Source organism: Meleagris gallopavo, chromosome 4 (genome assembly GCF_905368555.1).
Source record: "Meleagris gallopavo chromosome 4, MGAL_WU_HG_1.1, whole genome shotgun sequence".
Lineage (NCBI taxonomy): Eukaryota > Metazoa > Chordata > Aves > Galliformes > Phasianidae > Meleagris > Meleagris gallopavo.
In genome coordinates this window covers 33,599,590-33,622,874 of record NC_139407.1, presented here as the reverse complement: position 1 = coordinate 33,622,874, position 23,285 = coordinate 33,599,590, and the positions used below count along the sequence as shown (strand labels likewise).

Here is a 23,285-nt window from a genome sequence, read left to right as displayed (position 1 = left end):
GTTGGCTTAAGATTGAAGAATTTAAATAAATAAAGCAAAGAATGTTTAGTGATAGACTACTGGACAAGTAATGTGCAGCTTCCTTCTCTTCTCCCCTTGATTTTCCTTTCCGTGTACTCTAAGTGCACTGTTATGATCCAATACTTGCATCTGTATCAAAATCTTAAGTACTGACTGTACGTTTGTATTAAATTCTATTTGTATAGTTAAATATTACATGATTTTGTGTTCATGCAAATAAAACTAAATAAGATGTTTTGTTTTTATTTATAGTTCTCGACTAGGAGACAGTGAAGATCTCCCAGATATCCGGGTAGATGCTGCATCTCCTGGGCCAAGAGTAACTTTCAACATACAGGATTCTGTAAGAATTACTTTATATTCTTCAGCATCTTATGTCCCATACCATTTGATCACAAGTTCACAAGAGGGGTATGTCTAGGCAGACCTGAGTTGCTGATGGGTTTCATTTGTATGCCTCAAATTATTGATGTTTGGAACACAGGTTTGTTCTGACATAAGATAGATATGTTTTGAGTTACTAACATAGAAATTAATCGAGTATAATATTAGAATTATTTTGGTATGTTGTTTTTTTCACAGAAATTAATTGAGCATAATATTAGAATTATATTGGTGTGGGTTTTTTTTGTTTTGTTTTTTTTTTAGGCTGACTTAATAATATAGTTCTTCTGATGTGTGCAGAAATCACAAACATCATCTTGTCTGTATTCACCATTAGACTTTTAGAAATGGACATTAGTAATTTTGCTGTAGCCCTATGGATCTATTATTTTGTGTGTTTGAAACTGGTTGTTTTTTTTTTTTTCTTTAGTCACTATGTTTTGTCATTTTAAAAATGCTCCTGTTATGTTGTTTTTTTCATGGCTGAGATTACTGTAATGGTTTTAATTTTTATTTTTCTTTTTCATTTCTAATTAAGTTGAATAAAACGGTTTTGGGGATTGCACAACAATCCAGCTGTCCAGGGGAAGGGTATTTTCAGGTATTTCTGAGAAGAAACAGTCTTTGCTAGAGAATTAATTCTTCTCTCAGGGAGCTGCTTTTCACTATTCCATCTCCATCTCTTTAGCATGCAGCTAAACAGAATGTATATAAAACCTAAAAATATTTAAATTGGAATATGTAAAGTAAACTGAAGAATGTGATAAGCTGTTGATGAACTCCCCGGGTATGTTTTTCTATAGCCCTAAAAGTTAGGGCTTTTAAAAATTATTTACTAGAAGTTTGTTCATATCCTTGTGAAGTCTGATCAAGGCTGGTGTGAAGTGACCTAACTTTGGACTTATGAATGCACTGTAAAAGAGGACTTCTGTCTATGCAGTTGTCCTCATCTGTTACGTTGTGTTCCAAGATTATATCTTGTACAAAGTACAAAGTAATTGCTGGGTAGGAGGATGTCTGCTCAATCTTTCTGTTGGAATTCCTATATTTAATACATAGAGACGTTTTTAAATAAACGTATCTTTCAAAACTTAGTACGCAGGCAATTTTTAAAAAATGCTTTTAAAAAAAAAAAAAAAAACATGTTTAAGGGTAATAGCAAATATTTTCTTAGTCTGTTTTAGTTTTTTTAATTATTTATTTTAAATAAACATACATACATGCACCAAAAAAAAAAATCAAACAACTCTAGTCATAGTAACATACCCTTTCTACTTTCCAACTCACCTCACCCTTATGGGAATAAATCCTTATTTCTGAGGGGGAAGAGGAAATGAAACAAAAATATGTTTTATACATTTAAATATCTTCATTATCTTGCCTTTTGCTTTTTTCTGTTTCATAGAAGCAGTAGGCTATATAAAATACAAAATGTGTACATACATGTATGTGTGTATATATACAAAAGCCCAGTTAGGTTTTGTTGGTGTAGCAAAATTTTATGAACGTTCCTCCCACTGCACCCCCCCCACATTCTTATAATGCCAGTTCTTAATTTCAGCACAGATCTCATTTTAGTTTGCAGTGCTTGTAGCTTGCAGTATGCTGTATGGGAGAAATCAGTGGTCCTTTTCAGAAATGTGGCCTGGAGTTTATTTCATATTTAATCACTTGTCCAACATGTTGTCCAGGATCTCAGCCTAGAATTGCAAAACAAGAATGTACATTCTGTATTAGCATTCTGCATGCACATCTCATTAATGCTTCTGACTACTTCACCCCTTTACAAGGTTCATGACAATTTTTGCTTTTGCTCTTTTCTCTCAAAATATTTTAAAATTTGTATGAAATATTTCCATTCCTTCCAATTGAATTAATTGATCAGAGCATGATAAATCTTCAGCTAACAGATTGAGCTCGATCAACAGGCAATGGCAAGTATCTCCATACCAAGCTTTCATTTCTTTCTTTTCCGTAATCCACCTTGTGATTTCTGTACTTCACATGGCTGTATTATGAAGAGCTTGGGATTGCAAGTTTCTCATAACACTCTTGATCTTTTTTTCCAGAGCTATCTAATTCTTGATTGAAATATCTCTATCTATTTAATATGTATTTTTTTCTTTTTACAATCAGTTTCCAGAGGAGACAGAAATGGACCTTTTGTCTGTAATTATTGATGGTCCCTCCCATTACTCATCTCCTAGTGAAGGCTCATGCTCAGTATTTGGTTCACCTAAAACTCCAGCAGTCTTCTCACCTGGCATTCCCTTCCAGCCTGAAGAAGGACGTCGGGACGACAGCTTATCATCAAGCAGTGAAGACTCCGAGAAAGAAGATGATCACGAACGAGAGCGAACGTATTTTTATAGGAAACCACCGTAAGTAATAGTCCCAAGGAAGAACACAAAAATAAAGAAAACGCATTTGAAATATTGATTTTAAGTCTACAAATAATGTTTTGGAGAAATACAATATGAGGAGGGTAGAAAAAAAAATAATAGAGAACGTCCAAAGAGGGGCTATGAAGATGGGGAAGGACAAGACATGAGGAGTGGCTAAGGGGAGGCCTCATGGCGGCCTCATAGGGAGTGGAGGGGCAGCACTGACTTGTGCTCTATGGTGACAGCAGCAGGGCCCAGGAGAAAGGTTCTTCACTAGAGGGTGGTGGGCATAGAACAGGCTCCCCAGGGCAGTGGTCATGGCCCCAACCCTGCCAGAGTTCAAGTAGCATTCAGACAGTGGGTTTGAATTTGGGTGATCCTGCATGGAGTCTGGAATTGCACTGGATGATCCTTGTCCCTTCCAACTTGGGATATTCTGTGATTCTGTAAAAATCTGTTATTGGTGAATTATTGGATTTCTCCTTAAGCGTTTATGTGGAGAAGTCAGGAATTGTGTTCATGAAAAGGTCATTGTGAGGGAAGGAGGAATTCTGAACAGAAAAGGTGGCTGCTTTTTATAAAGATGTAGCTGTTAGAAATTTCAGGGCTGAGAACAGAATAAAACTTCAAGTGAAATGTTCTGAGGCACAGCATAGGTTTTAGCGGGAACAGATGACAGATTTAAAATTTGGCATAACTTTGTCTTTTCCAGGATTTTACGTCCACAAAGTGGATTTATTAATGTCTAAGAATCTCTCCTACCATCTGTTCAAGTAAATGCTGTGCAATTATCTAATCTATTATTGTGCTGGTGCAGGAGTACATCTCGCAAGAAAGCAACAGGCTTTGCTGCTGTCCACCAACTCCTCACTGAGCGCTGGCCAACAACACCTACAAACAGAAGTATGACTGGTACAACCACTGAGAGAAATATTGACTTTGAACTTGATATCAGGGTTGAAATTGATTGTGGAAAATGTGTACTGCACCCCACAACACTTCAGCAAGAACACGATGATATTAGTTTAAGAAGGTAAGAGATGTGTTATGCAATTGCTTTATGAAGAACAAAATCAGCATATGCCTTCCTTCTGTTAATTATTTTATTCCTTTTTAAATCATATTTTATCTTCCGTAAACAAAATTTCAGGATTTCAAAATGCATGGATGCTTTTTTTATTTCAGCCTTCAAAGAAAAATACCATGATAACTTAATAAATCAACACAATGGTTTGATTAATACTGGACTACTGTAGTATTTCCTTATTATTCTGCATGCTGCCATTATTTCCCGAGTGTAAAAGCATGTTAACATTCTCATGTTGCTTTGCTTAGTTAAATGGATTTTTTGTTTTACCATCTAAGGTGATGTTGGAGCTTTGCTTCTGATCTTAATGAGTTTTGATCTCATTTTCAGGTTTTAAATTTTCCTGCTACTTTTCATTTGTTTATGGCTGAGTATTGAGTGGCAGCATTACATTTCTTTGATAGGATATTAACTTTGGCAAGATATTAACAGTGTCATGAATTTTAAGAGATTCATTACTTGTCAGCATAATTAACTCATAATAACATGGTATTAAGAAATTAATTTATGTGTTTCGATTCTGAGAAATAGAGACAACTGAAAAATTATTTTTCTCACTGAGAGATATGCATCAGAGGTTAGCAATTAGAAAGCAGGTTGGTGTTTTTCCTCCTGCAACGTTTTTTTTCCTACGGTACACAAGGAAAAATAATCTCATATGAATTTATATGAAGACAGGTTTTACAGCAGAAATGTAGAATTGGTAAGCATGCCCTCTACATCGAGAGTTGTTCTTAGATAATGCTGGGTAATATAGGTGAAACTGACTGTAAGAGTAAAGAGCATTGGATGTCTTTAATTTATTTGAAAAAATTCTCAATTTTAACAGTTTTGTAGATTATACTGCTTGAAATAATTGTATAATAAAAATGGTAAAAACCAGAGTGGGTAGACAGAAGAGTAGAGATCACAGAAATTAAAGAAGGAAGCAGACGTTGATAGGCTTCCTTATATAATTGATGCTACACATTTGCTTTTGATATCTCTAAATTCTTTTTTTTTTTTTAACCAGAAAATACACTCTGTTTAAGAAAAGTATTAAGTTTGTATAATAGCATGCAGTATATTTATTTTAGGAGTTACGATCGGAGTTCCAGAAGCCTGGATCGAGAGTCTCCTTCAAAAAAGAAGAAATTCCAGACGAACTATGCATCTACCAGTCACTTACTAGCTGGCAAGAAAGTGCCATCATCTCTACAAACAAAATCTAGCGAAGTGGAAACAACAGTTTTTTATATTCCTGGGGTGGATGTAAAGGTAAAAGCAATGTATAACTAAGCATGAAAACACACTTTTTCTCTGCTCAAATATGATTTGAAAGTACATCTGTTTTTGTGTTATAAGCAAGTTTATATATGCATAGCACCTCATGGAAATCTTGTCAGTTCTGTAGATATTGCTAACGTAGGAATAATGATTCCTGTAATACTGTACTGAAAACTGAAATTGGACATTTATCTTGATATTTTTTTCTCTGACAAGGAATTTCTACTGTATGTCCTTTTAAATGTATAAATCAAATGCTCTTCAGTTGAACTAGCCTGTTTTTTCTAGTCTTCAATGTGGCAAGGCTTTGTATGTTCATCCAATGCTTTGTATCCCAGGCTATCTCCAGAGATAGTTAAACTTCAGGTCCTGCCTGTGGCTTTTAGTCTTAAGTTAGAAATTAATGTGTATTATCTACAGCTTTTATTATACTCTGTACTTTCATTGGTAGTATATTATTCACATCTATTAGGTTGGAATGCTCTGAATTTTTTTTAATGCAGTTTTATAAATGCGGATATCTAATAGTGAAATATTTTCACCATGCAGTAATACAGAAAAAAACTGTGTGGATAGGAAGAAATAGCTGGTGACACAGGAATTAGAAGGTGTTATAGAGAAGATGAGCAAGCATTGCGCATTATTTTTGAAGAGTTAATTATTTTTAAATAGTTAATTTTCTCTGTTTTGTTTTATAATTTACATGTGGGTTTGTTTGTTTGTTTGGACAAAGATTTCAGATCTTTCTGTGCATTGGCTGTATCTGTAGAACATAAACTGGAATGTAACATATCTTACAACAACATTTTTGTAAATAGTACATTAAAAAAATTAGAATGGAAAGACTGACACAAAACTTCTGTAGAGAAATTGAGCCAATTTTATGAAGCAAATTAATCTTTTTTTCTTTCAGTTACACTACAACTCTAAGACTTTAAAGACTGAATCGCCAAATACTTCTCGAGGATCATCTTTGCCAAGAACCCTTTCCAAAGAGTCCAAACTGTATGGTATGAAAGATACTGCCACATCTCTTTTATCTAGCACTATCCACAGCAAGACTAACACCTTACTTCCTCCCCAACCCCCACCCATCCCATCAGGTACTTACAGACAAAACCTTCTAAAACTATCATGAATATATTTTTTCCTTCATTCAATCTACCAGCTTTAGATCTGCCTGCTTATTAGTCGAAAAATTATATTTATCAAATCTTGACCTTATCTGCAGATACCTGAATGTGGTTCGTAAAGCTGAATTTTTAGAAATTTGTTGACAAACCAGTCTCAGTAATATTTACTGTAGATGGCATATCACAGTGATAGGCTATGACTGCCTTCTCCCAGTTTTCATTTAACAAACTGAAGCTTAGTACTGGAAAGCAAGACTTACATATCTGCCTAAAAAGTGAGTGCTGATTACTTAGTTCTTCATAATAATTTTATATATGTGAGGTGAATCCTTGCTTCCATACATTACATCATTTGAAGAATTCTTGAAACTTTCCAGTATTTTTTGCCAAGCAAGCAATGTGTAAATACTGCTTTCTGGAATTTAGAGTGTTCTCAGTACCACGTGGAATACCCAGTTCCAGGAAGTAGTATTTGTATTAATGAAAATACCAGTGTTTTCAGCTGTTGCAGTCCCTTAAATAACCATGATTCGGAAGAACCTAACTTAGGTTGTCTTATCTCAAATGATTCATGTTTTCAAGCAGGAGCCCATTGCAAAATCATGTCAGATCTAGAGGTATGTAGATTGCACCTCCAACTTCTGAGACATTTACTGTTCTCTCCTTCAGCATTTGAACATCAGTTTAAAAAGGAAACAAAGACTTTGTAAAAATCTGTTGAGTAGGAAAAATTAATAGGTGAAGAGAGTTGTTTGTTTGCTTTATGTAGGAGCAGCTGAGATGCTGAGAGAGAACAGGGAAATGTATCACCTTTTTCAGTTACCCGTGCTGTTCAGCCATTAGCTCTTACTCCTGTAAATGTGCATTTTCTTTAGGATTACAGTATTTTGTACAGTCTTCCTTTATATTGCTTTTCTTCAATTTTGTTTTTTATTTACCAATTCTCCTTAATTTCTATCATATCGTGTCCAATTACTGAACAATGTTGTTTTTAGATCTGTAACCTCTACATCTGGGAGGACTTCTGGACGTCACGGTTGTAGGAAGGTGTATGAATGTCATCCAGTAGGGCCCCATTGGGGTTGCAATTAGTTTGCTTCTCTCTATATTGCATTTTTATAAATATTTATTAATTTTGATTTGTTTTAATATGTTATCACATATCATGTCATAGAGGTCGAAAGGGGATCTAGTCCAATCCCCTACTAAAACAGGTTCTCAAGAGTATTATTTATTATTATTAATTTTCACGTTGAATGGAAACCCCTTCTCTTACTGTCTGTAGTCTACAGTAAGAGCAAGAAAAAACAATCTAAATAGTTAGAGGGACTGGACAGAATAGCTATTCTCATGATGAGCATGGATCCAAGTGCTACTCTTTTCCAAAAATTAGAAGACAACAGTTTTTTCATTTACACTTTTTCTATCTCCAGGCTTTTAAAAATGCTGTTTTAAATCTTCAGTTATTCTTTGTTATTAACATAGTAGGACATGCCATTTACAGTTTTAATTTGTTGTTTTTTTTATTGTCTAATTATTGTTGGTTTGTTTTTTGCTCTTTCACTTTTCCAATTCCTCATCATTTTCAGTTATTTCCAGTTAAGAGAAGAATTGTGTGGCTAATTTGTTGTTGTTGTTTTTTTTTTAAATAAAAAAAAAAATGATGTAATAGTGCTTTGTGAGAAGCAAGCACAATGCAGCTACAATCAAGCATGCCAAACTAATAGTCACTTTAACGTACTTTTCTTAGCACAACGTTATGGTTTATATTTTTCTAAATGATCAGATGTATGCCTTTTCAGATACCGTTACAGAAAATTAGGGAATGCAGCTGTTAGTTATGAATTATCTTATACTTACCAATACAGTTAATGGTATTCAATGGTATTATTATGGTGTTATTACTAGACAAATTTATCTTTCAAATGTTGCAGCCAAAGGAAAAGGAAGTGGTGGAGTGAAAACTGCTAAACTGTATGCATGGGTTGCACTTCAGTCGCTGCCAGAGGAAATGGTGATTAGCCCATGCTTACTGGATTTCCTAGAGAAAGCTCTTGAAACCATTCCAATTACACCAATTGAAAGGAATTACACAGGTAAGTTGCATCTTTGTATTCTAGTATGCATTTCTTTTTTTTGTCTTCTGGTGGCACTGAGCTGTATCTTCTTTAAATTCCACTTTCTAATGAGTGCTTGTGCTTGTTAAAAGCTGTCAGCTCACAAGATGAAGACATGGGACAATTTGATATACAAGACCAATTAGAAGAATCCACAACATCATTAGTATCATCATCGACGTCAGCATATTCATCCTTCCCTGTAGATGTGGTGGTTTATGTACGGGTTCAGGTGAGGCTCTGACTTTTAGCGTGATTTCAATCACTATCCTTGAAACAGTCTAAGCTTCCAAGTATGGTTTTTAAAAATAAAAAGGTACTTTCAAGTGCCCATTTTAAGATACCAATGTCTGGTATGATAGTAAATAAGATTCCTCTAAGCAGAAGTTCTGACATCTTTCAGTCCCATGGAGACCAACAGAAATCAGTCATTTTGAGAAATGATAAAAATTCCATACTTCGTTACTTCTGCCTTGTCTGTTTTGAAAATGCAATTTTGAAAATGTTATTCATAATGATTATTTGCATTCATTATTTATGGGCTATCATTACAAAACAAAAATAATAATCATTAGAGATTTTCTCAGTTTGTGGGGTAATGTGGAAATACAGGAATGTGCAGATCTCATCTGCATACGTATTCATACTGCTTCATATTTGACGTGTCTGGCCTTTTTGTGTCAGAGAGAAGGCTGTGCCTGCAGATTTGCTCAAACATTTTTTCATGGTACAGATTTGATTATATATTATATTATTTTGATATATATATATATATATATTATTTTGATTATTTGATTCCCAAATTGAACAACATACTCTAAAAAATGTTTGTTTTTTTTATGCCTGTGAAAATTAAGTACAACAGTCTGTAGCTAATCCTCTCAACATTTTTTGCAGTCTCTCTAGCCAAGCTAAAGAGTCAACTGATTCTGTGTAGTTCTTGTATAAGATGCACGAAACTGTGAATTGACTTGGGGAGGAGGAAGAGTTCATGTCATCTGAATGCAAGATTTCTGTACTTCTTTTCTTAAAACTGTTTCCAAATAATACTTCCGGCTTTGGAGGGATTCCCTAAATTAATGTATCTTTATGAACTGGTATAGAGTTACCTTACTAATTATAGAACCAGTCTGAAGAGGTTGTAATTTTCTTAGTTTTTTAGATGTATATACATTTAAAAGCCAACACTGGGATAGTTTTAGTGCTTTATATAAGTTCATTGAATGCTTTATTTTCTTTCTGTGTTTTAGCCCTCTCAAATCAAGTTCAGTTGTTTGCCAGTATCAAGAGTTGAATGTATGCTGAAGTTGCCTTCCCTGGATCTTGTTTTCTCTTCAAACCGAGGAGAACTGGAAACTTTAGGTACAATGTACCCATCAGAAAATGTGTCCGTTGGTGGCAGTACTCCGCAAAGCAGCTCGAAGAATTCAGTTAGTAAATCTGGAGCACCAGGTAAAATCTACATGAATGAACTATCCTATATACAGCTTGTAGCATAAATAAGCAGTGTTTTGTGTAAAATTAGAACAAAATATATGCTTTTATAGAGCTTAGGGTTATTCATATGGACTACATTTATTTTTACTATTTTTTCTCACTATGTTTATCTTATGCAATAACTTCAGTAAGATCAGTTCATATTACGTCAGTTCTTTATCTTTTGTAGAAGATTGCACATATTCTGTATATTGAGTTTTTCTTCCCCTGGTTAAACATTTGTTATAAAATTCCCTACACAGAATATTTAAGCTACATTGCTGCTACAAGGGAGTGATTTGATATGCGTTTGGTCTGTTCAGTATGTATTCTTGTTACTAATATTATTTCATGTTTGAAGATTGTTAAAACTGAGTTCTGAAAACATTTTGCTTTCAGGTTCATCACCTGGACTAGGCAGTCCTCTTGGCAGAACGCGCCACAGCAGCAGCCAGTCAGACTTGACCACTTCTAGCAGCAGCTCTTCAGGCCTAAGCTTTACTGCCTGCATGTCTGACTTTTCCCTTTACGTGTTCCATCCGTATGGAGCTGGAAAACAAAAGACTGCTGTTACTGTTTTAACTCCTGGGTCAGGAGCCTTAGGTACAGAACAAATTTTTGCTTTGTGAACATAGAACGAGTTGGGAAAGCCAAGCCGAACTAAGGCATGGAAGTGTTTGGAAGATTAAACTCTCTCTATTTCTAGGGAATGTGGATGAGGAACCGACTTCGGTCACTGGTCGGAAGGATTCCTTAAGCATTAACCTTGAGTTTGTGAAGGTCAGCCTGTCACGAATAAGGCGCTCAGGAGGCTCCTCATTTTTTGAGAGTCAGTCTGCAAGCAAAGCAGCAAGCAAGATAGATACTACTTTGATAAACATCTCTGGTAAATATATTTTTTTTCATTCTAATCTCTGTCTTTAGTTACTTAGAGAACTGCTGTTCCAATTATATACTCAAAGCTCAGCTTTTGTAGATATTAGGGAAGTTGTTAGTTTTGAATGAAGAAGAGATCTATACATTATTTAAACTGTGTACTTGGAATACCTATTTGCAGATGCTCCTTTTTATCTCCCTGATTCATTAAATGTAAACAAATGGGCTTGCTCAAGCTCATCTCTGATAGCAGCCCAAGTGACTATAAATGACCCTTGAAAATTTTGAGATTGTACTGGCTCTGTTTGGATGGAGTTAACTTTTGTCACAGAAGCTCGTAAACTGGGCTTTGGATTTGTATCTGATTTATCTCTTCATACATTCTATAACGTAACTGAACTTAATGCTAAATTGATTCCCAGAGTTGGTTTTCCATTGGTCCTCATCTGCTAACCCCTAACCTCCTCTTTTTATAGCTCCCTTTTAGAAGCAGGTATTTCAGAGCACTGTTTTGTTACTTGAATAAGTCAAAATCTTTTACAGATGCTCATCTTTTTTTTTTTTTCCTTTATGAGAATTAGAAATATTTGAACTACTTTCCCATTCAGAAAAATCGAAGTGAACTATATAATGCAATTAAATGTAGTATTACAGAGATGATACACCATGCACGTTAAATATGACAGCAAAGTCAATCTCCTGTATCACAAGCTGCCTTCTTCATGATTTTGTTTTACTCTAACGTTTGCCTTGTGTGGTTATCTTAATTCTGACTGCAGTGCTACACGTCAATGTAGTGATGTAGTTCTGCATTCTCTGTTCATTTGCTGGCAGTGAGACCTTGCCCCCTAGTGCCTACAAAGCTGCAGTGAGACCTGAATGTCTAAATATTCAAAAGAACCTTGAAGTTTTCATGATTTTATTTTTTCCCGCTGCACACAGGATCCTTAGTGGTCAGACACAGCGTTATGGTTGTGATTAATCTGCTATTAAAGCCCTCACATGTGGAGTCTCAGAGGCAGATGCAATACAAGTAGGACCTAACCACATTTATATACGTAGCCTTCATCTTCTCTTTAAGAAATCTCTGTGTATCTAATGTACTAGGATACATCACAATGCCTCAAGAAAACTGCAGGTTTTAGTAACTGTTTTTCATTACAGCACAGGCTGTACTGCTGGGGTAGAGAGGTATTTGATGATTTTGCAGATCTGTTAATTAATTAGATGTGGTTACCAAAATCTGTTACTAACGAGATTTTACAGTGTTGTATGCATGCCTTGTTTTTCAGCTGTGTGTGACATAGGATCTGCATCTTTTAAATACGATATGCGTCGACTCAGTGAGATTCTAGCCTTCCCAAGGGCGTGGTACAGGAGAAGCATTGCTAGACGGCTTTTCCTGGGTGATCAAACCATAAATCTGCCAGGTAGGATACTGCTACCTATCACAGAAAACTTTCTTGTGCAAGAGGTTAGGAAGTGTATAAGCATATATTACATGTTTACTATTATGTATGTGACGAGATACAAATGTAGAAATAGAAATGTATTGTAACTTCCTCTGTATGCAGGCACTCCAGTAAATTTAATTAAAAGATTCTAGAAATAAAAAAAATTGAGAGTTTCAGAGTAGTAATTGAATTTGGAGCTAATAATATTTAAAACATTAACTAAGCTTTAGTTTTGATAAATGAAACTTTTTTTGAAACTCTGCAAACGCTACTTAGTATGTGGGAGGATATTGTTCAACAAAAACAAAACAATTTTGTTGCCATTCATGTACTCCTTTTTTTTTTTTTTTTTTTTTTTTTTCCAGTAGCATCAGGTCCTGGAACACCAGATTCAATTGAAGGAGTCAGCCAACATCTTTCTCCTGAATCGTCACGGAAGGCATACTGTAGGACGTGGGAGCAACCCTGCCAGTCTGCTTCATTTACACACATGGCACAGTCACCTAATGTTTTTAATGAACATAATGCAAACAGTAGCATGTCACCAGGGACAGCAGCTCATAACTTAAAGTCTCCAGCTGTTACAAGATCCAGGAGTGTGTCTGATTCTTCAGTGCCTCAGAGAGGTTAATAGACTATATTTTCTCCACTGTTTTTTCTTTTGTTTTTCAAGTATTTTCATTAGTTGAATTAAAAAGATATTGTTACTACAGCACAGAAAATAGTGATATTTTTTTCTACTGTGCCTGGTAGTGAAAAGTCAATGGCTTACAGCAAGGAAAATGTCTGAAACAGATGACAGTATTCTGAGAAACTGAGTTATGATTTGATACATTTACTATTTCTTATACTTGAGCAGAAGTTATCATCATTATTAGATGAGTTTTCCAGCTTAATATGATTGCATTGTCATCTTTCGCCTCTCTTCTCATCCAAGCAATAACCAGAAAGGTCTAATAAGGTTTTTATATAAGAAATAAAGTAACTTTTAATTTCTTTTACTAGAGATCTTGCTGTGTCTTACTGCAGTGTACCACTGGCTGCTGGGAATATTTATGGAGTTAGAGACAGGAGATTTAGAAGTACAGTGGTTATTGTTTTCTAGGAAAAATGTCTGTGAGAAGAGATAACAGATTTTTTTTTTTTTCTGTTTAGAAAGGAAGATATTAGTTTTTAGGGTAAAGCAGCTGAAAAAACAATGTAAGACTGACAGAATGACTTGTTCAAAGGAAATTCTGCAGTCTTTTAAGAATATCTGTAGATTTTTGGGAGAAGAGTGAGTACCCTAATTCTTGAAATCCTACGTTGACATTGTACCAATAAGCACTACATGAATATTCTAATACTAATAATTTCTTTATAAAAAAAAACAACAACAAAGAGTGAAAAACATACTCTCGCATGCCTGATGGCAAATTTAAAATCTTTTCTCTTAAGGTTACTAGTAAAACTAAATGTGTAAAATACTTTCATTTCTCTGACAGCTAAAGCAATGTGTAATGCAGATCCCCAAGTTCTCATTTATCCTCACTTTTGTAGTCTTGTGGTGCCCCTTAAGTGTGGTGTTTGTCTCTCTTTTTGTAGTATCTTTCGATGTTTATATTCTGCCACTTTTTGTGACTTAAGTTTTGCTTACTTTCTTATTTAGATGCACTCTCAAAAACATCAACTCCATTTAATAAATCAAATAAAGCTGGAAGCCCACAAGGAACACCATGGGAAACACTGGTTGTATTTGCTATGAACCTGAAGCAATTAAATGTCCAAATGAATATGAGCAACGTAATGGGCAATACCACGTGAGTATAAAACAAGCTATAAGTGTGATTTAGCAGACAGTGTTGTTTTAGGGACACACACACACACACACATGCAAAAAAAAAAAAAAAAAAAAAATCACCAAATCACCACTGACCACTAAGAGACTGTTGTTTTCTGACTTTAAATCCCTAACTTCTCCAGTTTTGAAAGGTGAAGCAACCCCTTGTGAATGCTGTTAGATGCTTAATCATGAAGATGCATGTGCTTGATTCATGTTATTTACTTCTTTGCAGTAGATCATATTCCATTTTTCTTTTGACAGAGAAAATTGTTGTCTGTTTTCTGGAAAACTGTTGTCTATTTCTACTTCTGTTCTAGGTGGACCACCAGTGGTTTGAAAAGCCAAGGTCGTTTGTCTGTGGGCAGTAGCAGAGATCGGGAAATTAGCATGTCTGTTGGTTTGGGAAGATCACAACTGGACTCTAGAGGTGGAGTTGTTGGCGGTACCATAGATGTTAACACCCTGGAGATGGTGGGTAAGTTGGAAAGCTGCCTGATACTACTATATGCTCTGAACAACAATCCTCTAAAGTTAGAACAGTTATCCTTTTTTGTAAACTTAGCAGCATATTACAACTTTGTACTCTTATTTGTGTCTTCTCACTATGAAAAACACTTTGAACTGAAGGAGTAGCTTCCTAATTGAGCGTGGATTTGGTATTAGTGTTGCCCTAACGTTATACTAATGAGATGTGCAATCCTTTAGCCTCCTTCAGCTGTCTGGACAGATGGCAACCAAAAAGATTTGTCAGCATTTCATCTCTTTCTAGAGTTTCCCAAGCACTTACAATCTAGGAAATGGAAAAGTGGTTTGGAAAGAGTCTGGGTGTTCTGGATCTCCCAGTGCATCACAAAGAAACCAGTGTTTCCTCTGTCTCCCTGTATCATGAGGATTGCATAAGGGTGATATTGCTAGAAAAACAAATCTTCTTACCTTTAATGCTGTGTTTCTGTGCTGCTTTCATTCTATTGTAGCTCATATTTCTGAGCACCCAAACCAACAGCCCAGTCATAAAATTCAGATTACCATGGGTTCTACCGAAGCACGTGTTGACTACATGGGGTCCAGTATCCTAATGGGAATCTTCAGTAATGCAGATCTTAAACTACAGGATGAATGGAAAATTAACCTATATAATGCTTTGGACTCAAGCATCTCTGATAAAAGGTAATACTGCTTGCTGATTTTCAAGTTTATAATACTTGATAATGTCAAATTCTGCCTCTATGGATTCTGTCCAGTATTGATAATTAAAATCATAAGTTTGCCAGAAATCAAAGAATCCTGTTTTTTATTTTCAGTAGGAAATTGGCTAACTGTACATGTTCTTGCTGTCTTTAACACCTAGTGAGATATTTGTCCACGGGGACTTGAAATGGGATATCTTCCAAGTGATGATTTCAAGATCGACTACACCAGATCTAATAAAAATAGGAATGAAACTCCAGGAGTTCTTCACTCAACAGTTTGACACAAGCAAACGAGCATTGTCTACTTGGGGACCCGTTCCTTATCTGCCTCCCAAGACAGTGGTCAACAACTTGGAGAGAAGCTCACATGAACAACGTAAGTAGTACCAAAAAGTAGTGTACTTTATAATTTGCATGTTTTAATTGTGAGAATCAATCTGAGAAACTTTATGTGTGCAAGTATATCTACATGACTTAAAATAATATCTTCAGTAGGTTTGCCCTATAAATGGAGGCTTGCAATAACCTTTCAATGAAGCACATAAATATCTCAAGTATCCTGATATACATGGGGTACAAGAATGAACTAAATTATGTTATTTTCAGGATTTTCTTAAAAATGTGTATTTTTGTTAAAATATTTTTGCAGTTTGAAAACTGTGAACTTACGAAGCCTATTTCATAAGAAAAATTTCTACTTTGAATAACTGTGGAAGTGTGGTGCTATTCTTTTCTATTAATCTTGAGCTGAAGCCATTGTTTGAACACAAGAATGCTTGTTCTGGTATTCATAAGCTACAACCATCTTAGATGGCAGAGATGAGACAGTGTCAGTGAAATTACCCATGATGTCTCTATTTTTAATAAAATATTTAACATGGCAGCAAACTTTCCTGTTTCTTTCTCTTTATTGAAGTTTGTTTTTGCTATTGCATTTTCCATTTCTAGTATTGGATGCAGCCCATCATCGTCATTGGCCAGGAGTTCTGAAGGTGGTGTCTGGATGCCATATATCCTTATTTCAGATGCCATTGCCAGAAGATGGAATGCAGTTTGGAGGGTCCATGAGCTTGCATGGAAACCATATGACGCTGGCTTGTTTCCATGGGCCTAATTTCCGTTCAAAATCTTGGGCCTTATTTCACCTTGAAGAACCCAATATTGCATTTTGGACAGAAGCACAGAAAGTTTGGGAAGATGGTAATTTAAACCATTTCCTCATCTCTTAACATCTTTTAAATGAACTTTTGAAGAATATATTGACATGTCAGAATAAATCCAAGAAAGCATATTATAAAAAAACAAAAATAAAACAAGTATATTATAAAATTGAAGTATATTAAGTATGTTCCTGATAGCGTGTCTAGGAAGGGGACTGATTGTCTTGTTAATTGCATGTCTGCATTGATGCAGCCTTTCATTTCTACATAATGAATTTTGAATATCTTATTATTTATTTGTCTCCATGTTGGGAAGTTTTTACTATCTGTAGATACTGAGGATTTAAATATTTTTGTTGTTTGTAAGCATAGCATAGGTTTTTGCTGCTACTGGATTAGTAATTATTTCTGGTAGATACCTGTGCAAGGTTGAGGAAAAATCCCACTACCCTTACTAAGTTGGTGTGTTTTTCTTTTCCATTTCTCTTTTCCCTCCCGTTCTGTATCCATCACACCTTCAATGCAGGTACTAGTGAACATTCTACATACATTGTGCAAACTCTAGACTTTCATTTAGGCCATAACACTATGGTCACCAAACCATGTGGAGCACTCGAAAGCCCCATGGCAACAATCACAAAAATAACAAGGCGCCGCCATGAAAACCCCCCACATGGAGTTGCCAGTGTGAAAGAGTGGTTCAATTATGTTACAGCCACAAGGAATGAAGGTAAGATTCATATCAATTACATTTTGGGATTGGTCTGCTTGTCAGTCAATGCAGATTATGTTAAATTTCAAGTGAGCTAAGGAGAAGAGAGCTTGAATGGAAGCTGTTTCTTCTACAGACTGTTAAAGCAAAGTGTGGAATAACAGATTATGCTGTATAGTCAGAAATGACCGGTTTATAGTTTCTTAAAAAATACTTTAAAGTTATTGAAAGTATATCGTTAATTGTTTTTACATAGCCCTGTTTTGCTACATCCAGACTGTTTAGGTATATCAACAGTGACTTTTGATTGTTTGATTTTTCTGGGGGGCTGGTTAAAGAATATGAACAACAGTTTTACAGTGAAGTAGTAACCTTTCTTAACTTTTTGTCTTGTCACAAATTTTAATAATTGAAAAAATAACCAGTATGGCTAATGTTGCACGTATGCTATAGTGAAAGTATCTTGACAAAGTTGGATACCTGGTTGATAGTGAATTTAGGTGTCACTTACATCCATAAGAAACATTTATTTTCAGGGTAAGTCCTATTTTATTTTCTAACACAGATGGCATACTTTGTCTGTACATACATTGTCTGTATTTCACTTAACTGAAAATTCATTGTTAGAACAAAGTTGTGATAAGATGGTCAGATGAATAAAACTTGGACTTTAACTATCCAAATAAATGTTTGTATGTTACAGTACTGACATATGTTTCCTCCCCTCTTCTTTATTAGAAGTTTTTTTTTGTCTTTCAGTATATGAAATTGCCAGTATTAAATTTTGTGAAATTTTGTCATTCTTTGCGCTGACAGAACTGTTCTTTTTTTTTAAAATAAAGGTTACTGAATTAAAGTATTTCCCATTGTCCTTGTAGAGTTAAACTTACTTCGAAACGTTGATGCTAATAACCCAGAGAGCAGCACAACTGTGAAAAGCTCAAGCTTGCTAAGTGGTTTCAGAGGTGGTTCTAGTTACAATCATGAAACTGAAACCATCTTTGCACTGCCAAGGATGCAGCTGGATTTTAAATCTATTCATGTCCAAGAGCCCCAAGAGCCTTCATTACAAGGTATGGTAAAAACCTTTTGCTTTCTTTAATCTAAAGCTGTTTCTCATATGTAAGGGGTTAAATACAAAAATACTGTGTGAGGATTTTTTCTAGAAATTACAGCAGACATATGCAATAAAGGACACATTTTTGTAATGAAATGCAGAGGGAATTCTGATGAGGAAGTGAAGATCTAGTCCTGATACTGGTTGCTTTGAAAACAAAGAAAAAAACAAGCAAAAAAAACCCAAACCATTTGCTAAGAAATGAATATGAGCATTACAGCTAGGCTGGCTGTTCTGAGGAAGTTGATCTATAAGTTAGAAAAGGCCTGTACTGAAAAAGGAAATAGGAGAGAGGAACCTAAATGTCATGCTCCTATTTTCAAAATATTGTCTGCAGACTACAAATGGAATGGGGGAAATGCCTGCTCAGTAACAGCAATGTAATTTACAGATCATTTGTACTAAAATTCAGTATACTTTTATGCAATATGTACTTATGCATTATGTATTTTATGCAATACGTATTAATGCTATTTTGATCCGACTGTAGATACAAGCGTTAAACCAAAGGTGGAATGCAGTGTGGTAACTGAATTTACAGACCACATCTGCGTAACTATGGATGCTGAATTGATCATGTTTCTACATGACTTGGTGTCAGCTTATCTAAAAGAAAAAGAAAAAGGTAAGCTGTTAGTACCTGAGGTAAAGCAGTCAGACAATTACATACTGATTGACAATAAATATTGTTGATATCTGAAATCTGGGCTTTGTGCTATGTGATGATAGCTACCTCTTTCAATTGCTGAAATTTAACTTTACATTAACCAAATTCTTTTGTTCTGTTTTTGGGAGGGGAGCTTAAAGCCAAGAGGTGTTCTAGCACCTAGCAAAAAGGGCAGTGTTGCATGGGAATCATTTCAGCTGACTTTAAGTCCTAGAGGATTGGGTGCAGAACAGTTGTGTACAGATGGTACAAATAGCATACTGCCATGTCTCTGCTGTTCGGGGCACACTGCTCCTGTTACCCAGAGTATTTCTAAATTCAATCTTAATTCAGATATTCTTATCTATTTTATTCATTGTGCTGTTTGGAGGGAGGAAAAGGGCTGCTGTTCCTTGTCTGTGTTCTAGGATTTAAACTCAGGAAAGAGCTGGGTTCAGGTTTCCCTCACGCCCTTGGGCAAAGACGGATTTTAATTACTCTCCCACCATCCTCCTGCTCAGAATATGCTGTCAATAAAAAAAATTATAAACTAAGTATGTGTTTGCATGTAGCTTATGAAATGCAATATGCTTTGTTGTGTGCCATGATGAGTTTGGAAGAAATACTCTGTATATGGATGGGTTGGGTGGCAGAGGAAACAATTCCACATTCCTGTACCATCCACTAATGTTTAAGTTTTCCTATGATATGTTTTATTCATGCTTTGTTGAAACCAGAACTGTTGCTAGAAATTCAGAAGTTCTTACAAAACAAGGTGAAACACGGGCTGGTTTTCTCCTGTTGGAAATGCGCTTTGGAGTTTCTTTTAAGATGCATGAGGCTTCATATGAGATGCTCAAACTGACTTGTTGCTTTTTTTTCTGCCCCTTTCCATTTTGTAGCTATTTTTCCTCCTCGCATTTTGGCTTCTCGTCCAGGGCAGAAAAACTCTGCTGGTGTACTTGAGGACAGCTCCACAGAGAGAGAAGCAGAGGAAAGCATTACTTACACTACAGTTGACTGGAGAGAATTTATCTGCAATACTTGGCATTTGGAGCCCACACTCAGGTAACAAGCAGACTTATCAGTAATCTCTTTGTCTATGCATTTTATTTATGGGTACTATTCTTCACATCACAAGTGTTTCCCTACTGTTCAGCTGCTATGGATCAATTATATGGATGTTGTAATAGTTTTGTCTTTGGCTGTTAGTGCTGGTCTGGAAGGTGAGATGCATGTTAATGATAAATGCAGGTAGTTCCAGAAAGCTAGTTGTGATCTATACCTGAGATTGAGTCCACCTACTATTGTTTTTCTTGGATTTTTTTTTTTTTTTTTTTTTTTTTAAGATTAATATCCTGGACTGGGCGGAAAATTGACCCTGTTGGTGTTGACTACATCCTCCAAAAACTGGGCTTCCACCACGCCAGGACTACCATCCCCAAGTGGCTGCAGCGTGGGGTGATGGATCCTTTGGACAAGGTTCTGTCCGTTCTGATAAAGAAACTCGGTACTGCACTACAGGATGAAAAGGAAAAGAAAGGAAAAGACAAAGAGGAGTACTGAAGCGATAATGTGACAACCACCATTCCGTTTGATTTTTATCAAAGTGTTTTATTACAAGGTTTATATATGGTTTAAAGAGAAACCTAACAGCATTTTGCTACTCTATTTAGAACTTACATTGTGAGTAACTGTTTACTGTGGTACTTGATACCATTCTGTATTGGAAGTATTGCATGGTTACGACCAATGTATATTCTGTGAAGGAACACCCAAACACTGGCAGTCGCTTCTCGGCACGCACTGGTTTATTCTGTGCAATATGATTCCTGCATCTTCAAAATATTGCAGATTTACTGTGAATTTTATTAAACTTCTTTTGCCATAACACAGCCCCTTTGTTGATGTGACTGGTAATTGAGTTGTCAATGTAGACTTGTGTAAATTTATATATATATATAACTTATGAAACTGTGATCGCCTTAGTGCTAAAAATCTTTAAGTTTATTACACTTGTAATAAAATTTAACTATTGTACAGGGTTTTTTTGTTCAACTTCTTTGATTAAAAAAGTGTTTTAAGTGTAACTTTGCATCCAGTCTCATTTAAGGCGGTTACCCCGCTGCGACGAGAGCACCTACCGCCTCGCCGCCCTGCAACACCCGCCTCCCCATTTCGGGCCGCGGCTGCGCACTGTGGGCGGCGCACTGTGGGCGCGGCGCTGCGCGCTGGGACGCAGAGCGAGCCGGCTCCTTGCGGCGCAGCCGTTGAGCGCCAAAACGAGGCCCGGCCCGCCCCTTCTTCCTCGCGCCTCGGCACGTGGCGGGTGGTGAGGGGCCGAGAGCTGCTCGCTGCTCGAGCTCCCGTAGCGCCGGCCGTGCTGGCTCTGGAGGAGGCGGCGGCGTGGTGGTGAGGTCCGCGTGTCGGTGCTTCCCGGCCGGCAGGGTCTTTAGCATCTGGTACCGTTCCTTTTGAGCTCCGTCAGGTTGATCGGGGATGGCCGCCAGCAGTGACAGCATGCGGAGGGCTGGGACGGCCGCCTGTGAGCCCGCAGAGGAGAAGGCTGTGCTGGTGCAGGCTCCCGCCCAGCTGCTGAGCTCTGCGGCTGTGAGGCTCAGGCTCGCGCCTTCCCAGGGCCAGCACGGACCGAGCGTCCTGAAGACGAGAGAAAACCCGGGTATAGCTTTCAGTTCGTTCGTTGGGACTGGCTGTGTAAACGAGCTGTTAGTGCTAGTGAAGGAAACTCGTGTGGCTTTGGCATTCTGCTGGGTTTCCTTGTCAGTGCGTTTTCTCTAGCGCCGAGAACTGTCTAGAAGGCATTTCTTTGTATGGTTAAAACTGTTGATGAGAGCGTTCAGTTTTTTCTTTATGTTTAGTCCTTGGTCTCCTTGCAGCGATGTCTTTGCCTCGCCCAGCCCGCCCGTCCCCAGAGCCAGCAGTGGTGCAAGACGCGTGGCTGGCAGACCTCGTTGCGGGGTACCAGAAGGGCGCAGTGAACCCAGTGTCAGCCCTGCACCGCTTTGCACAGAGGTACAGCATGCAGCTTGATTTTAAAGAGACCGGTGTGGCAGGTAAATGCTTCTTTCTTTGCATACGGTTGTGTTTGAGATGATTTTGATTTTTTGGGCTAGCATTGATGCCACTAAAACAAATTATTTATTTATTTTTTACTGTTGGTTGCACTCCCGTCACGTGAGCGTTTTTTCTCTGGGAAGTGATTGCCTTTCTCATTCTTGTGGCTGCTTGCTGCCCTTGAAGCTGTTGTGCTTTGATCAGAATCTGCTTCTAGCTTCCTGACTGAGCTTCCTCATGACTGCTGTGTTTCCAGTTTTGTGTTTTGTTTTTTTCTTCCTTTAGAAGCTGTTATTCTCCTTTGGGGTGCAGCATTTGTTTGCTGCCCTGGAACTTTTTTTTATTTTGTGTAGGGGGCAGAGTCAGCAAACCTGAGCATTCCTGCAATTTCTCTGTAAGAGAAGTTGTCCTTTTCCCTGATGATCTTTCCTCTTTATTACATTCATTCCAGCTTGGGCTGCGTTCCGAGCAGGGCTGCATATAACGTTCTGAGCGAGGTTTCTGTGCAGTAACCTTAATGCCTGCTCACCTCAATGGTGTTGCATGATGTGGGCAAAACTTTTGCTCGTTTATCTTAGAATTTATCAGCTGATGATTTGGAGGAGGGCCAGCCCTAATTTTCATGAGGAATTCCATTATTCTGCTGAAGAGCAGTAAGTTGAATCAGATGTAGTATGCTGTTGGATTTCAGTTTCTGTGAGTCTAAATCCTTTCATTCAAAATTTACTACAAATAATTGTGTGATGTGGCTAAACAGCAGTCTTTTTCCTTATTTCAGGCGTTTCAGTGTTCCCTCTATCAAATAGAGGTTCCGTATTTGGAAGTTACCTGATAACTTTCCTGAACTGAAATGTTATTTTTTTTTTCTGTTGCTTTTTTTTGCCCTGATATAGTTCCTTTTTAATATTTGCCCCTCTCATACCATGTGGTAGGTGTGCCTCTTTGTTACATTACCATAGAGCTTTTTCCTCATTATTTTAACATTGCTTAAGATGAATATTAGTTAATGTGTGTATATTTCTGGGATTTTTGTCCCAACTCTTCTTCGTTTTTCTTGTTCTCAAATCTTCAGAAAGGTGATAGGAGAGATCTGGATAGGGGTAAGCTCTTTTCTCCCAGTCTTTACTGCTGTTATTTAGGTTTCTTACAGTTGCCAAAATTTTCTATGAATGCAGGCTGGATGACTTTACAAGGTACCTCATCAGTAAGGGAAAGTTAGCTATTTGAGAGATTGAAAGCTCTGCTCTGCAAATGTATTTTGATCTGCTCTTTTATTATTATTATTATTAAGCTATTTTATCTTGCTCTCTGTAGGCACAAGATTACTTCTTTTAAATGCATGTCTTCTCTGAAATGCAAATTATT

At 36.8% G+C, this 23,285-nt stretch overlaps 2 protein-coding genes across 12 annotated transcripts in view; both read left to right on the top strand.

Moving 5' to 3' along the window:
• Positions 1-20,935, top strand: part of BLTP1 (bridge-like lipid transfer protein family member 1) — a 108,759-nt gene extending 87,824 nt beyond the window's left edge. For 5 of the 11 annotated variants that reach the window (XM_085222797.1, XM_085222795.1, XM_085222796.1 and 2 more), the window contains 23 exons: positions 274-364; positions 944-1,006; positions 2,542-2,786; positions 3,607-3,822; positions 4,953-5,133; positions 6,056-6,245; positions 8,210-8,371; positions 8,485-8,624; positions 9,643-9,844; positions 10,268-10,471; positions 10,575-10,754; positions 12,037-12,174; positions 12,564-12,824; positions 13,847-13,997; positions 14,338-14,495; positions 14,995-15,187; positions 15,369-15,586; positions 16,159-16,410; positions 16,897-17,100; positions 17,961-18,155; positions 18,690-18,824; positions 19,748-19,913; positions 20,195-20,935. In XM_085222797.1, coding sequence (XP_085078923.1) covers positions 274-364; positions 944-1,006; positions 2,542-2,786; positions 3,607-3,822; positions 4,953-5,133; positions 6,056-6,245; positions 8,210-8,371; positions 8,485-8,624; positions 9,643-9,844; positions 10,268-10,471; positions 10,575-10,754; positions 12,037-12,174; positions 12,564-12,824; positions 13,847-13,997; positions 14,338-14,495; positions 14,995-15,187; positions 15,369-15,586; positions 16,159-16,410; positions 16,897-17,100; positions 17,961-18,155; positions 18,690-18,824; positions 19,748-19,913; positions 20,195-20,411 — 4,162 coding nt within the window. In that variant the 3' untranslated portion in view covers positions 20,412-20,935. The remainder of the gene's footprint in view (positions 1-273; positions 365-943; positions 1,007-2,541; positions 2,787-3,606; positions 3,823-4,952; positions 5,134-6,055; positions 6,246-8,209; positions 8,372-8,484; positions 8,625-9,642; positions 9,845-10,267; positions 10,472-10,574; positions 10,755-12,036; positions 12,175-12,563; positions 12,825-13,846; positions 13,998-14,337; positions 14,496-14,994; positions 15,188-15,368; positions 15,587-16,158; positions 16,411-16,896; positions 17,101-17,960; positions 18,156-18,689; positions 18,825-19,747; positions 19,914-20,194) is intronic. The other 6 variants (XM_085222800.1, XM_085222799.1, XM_085222794.1 and 3 more) reach the window with 6 other exon arrangements.
• A 65-nt stretch (positions 20,936-21,000) lies between these two features.
• ADAD1 (adenosine deaminase domain containing 1) overlaps positions 21,001-23,285 on the top strand; it is a 54,387-nt gene continuing 52,102 nt past the window's right edge. The window contains exons 1-2 of the mRNA XM_085222808.1: positions 21,001-21,525; positions 21,743-21,919. Coding sequence (XP_085078934.1) covers positions 21,345-21,525; positions 21,743-21,919 — 358 coding nt within the window. The 5' untranslated portion in view covers positions 21,001-21,344. The remainder of the gene's footprint in view (positions 21,526-21,742; positions 21,920-23,285) is intronic.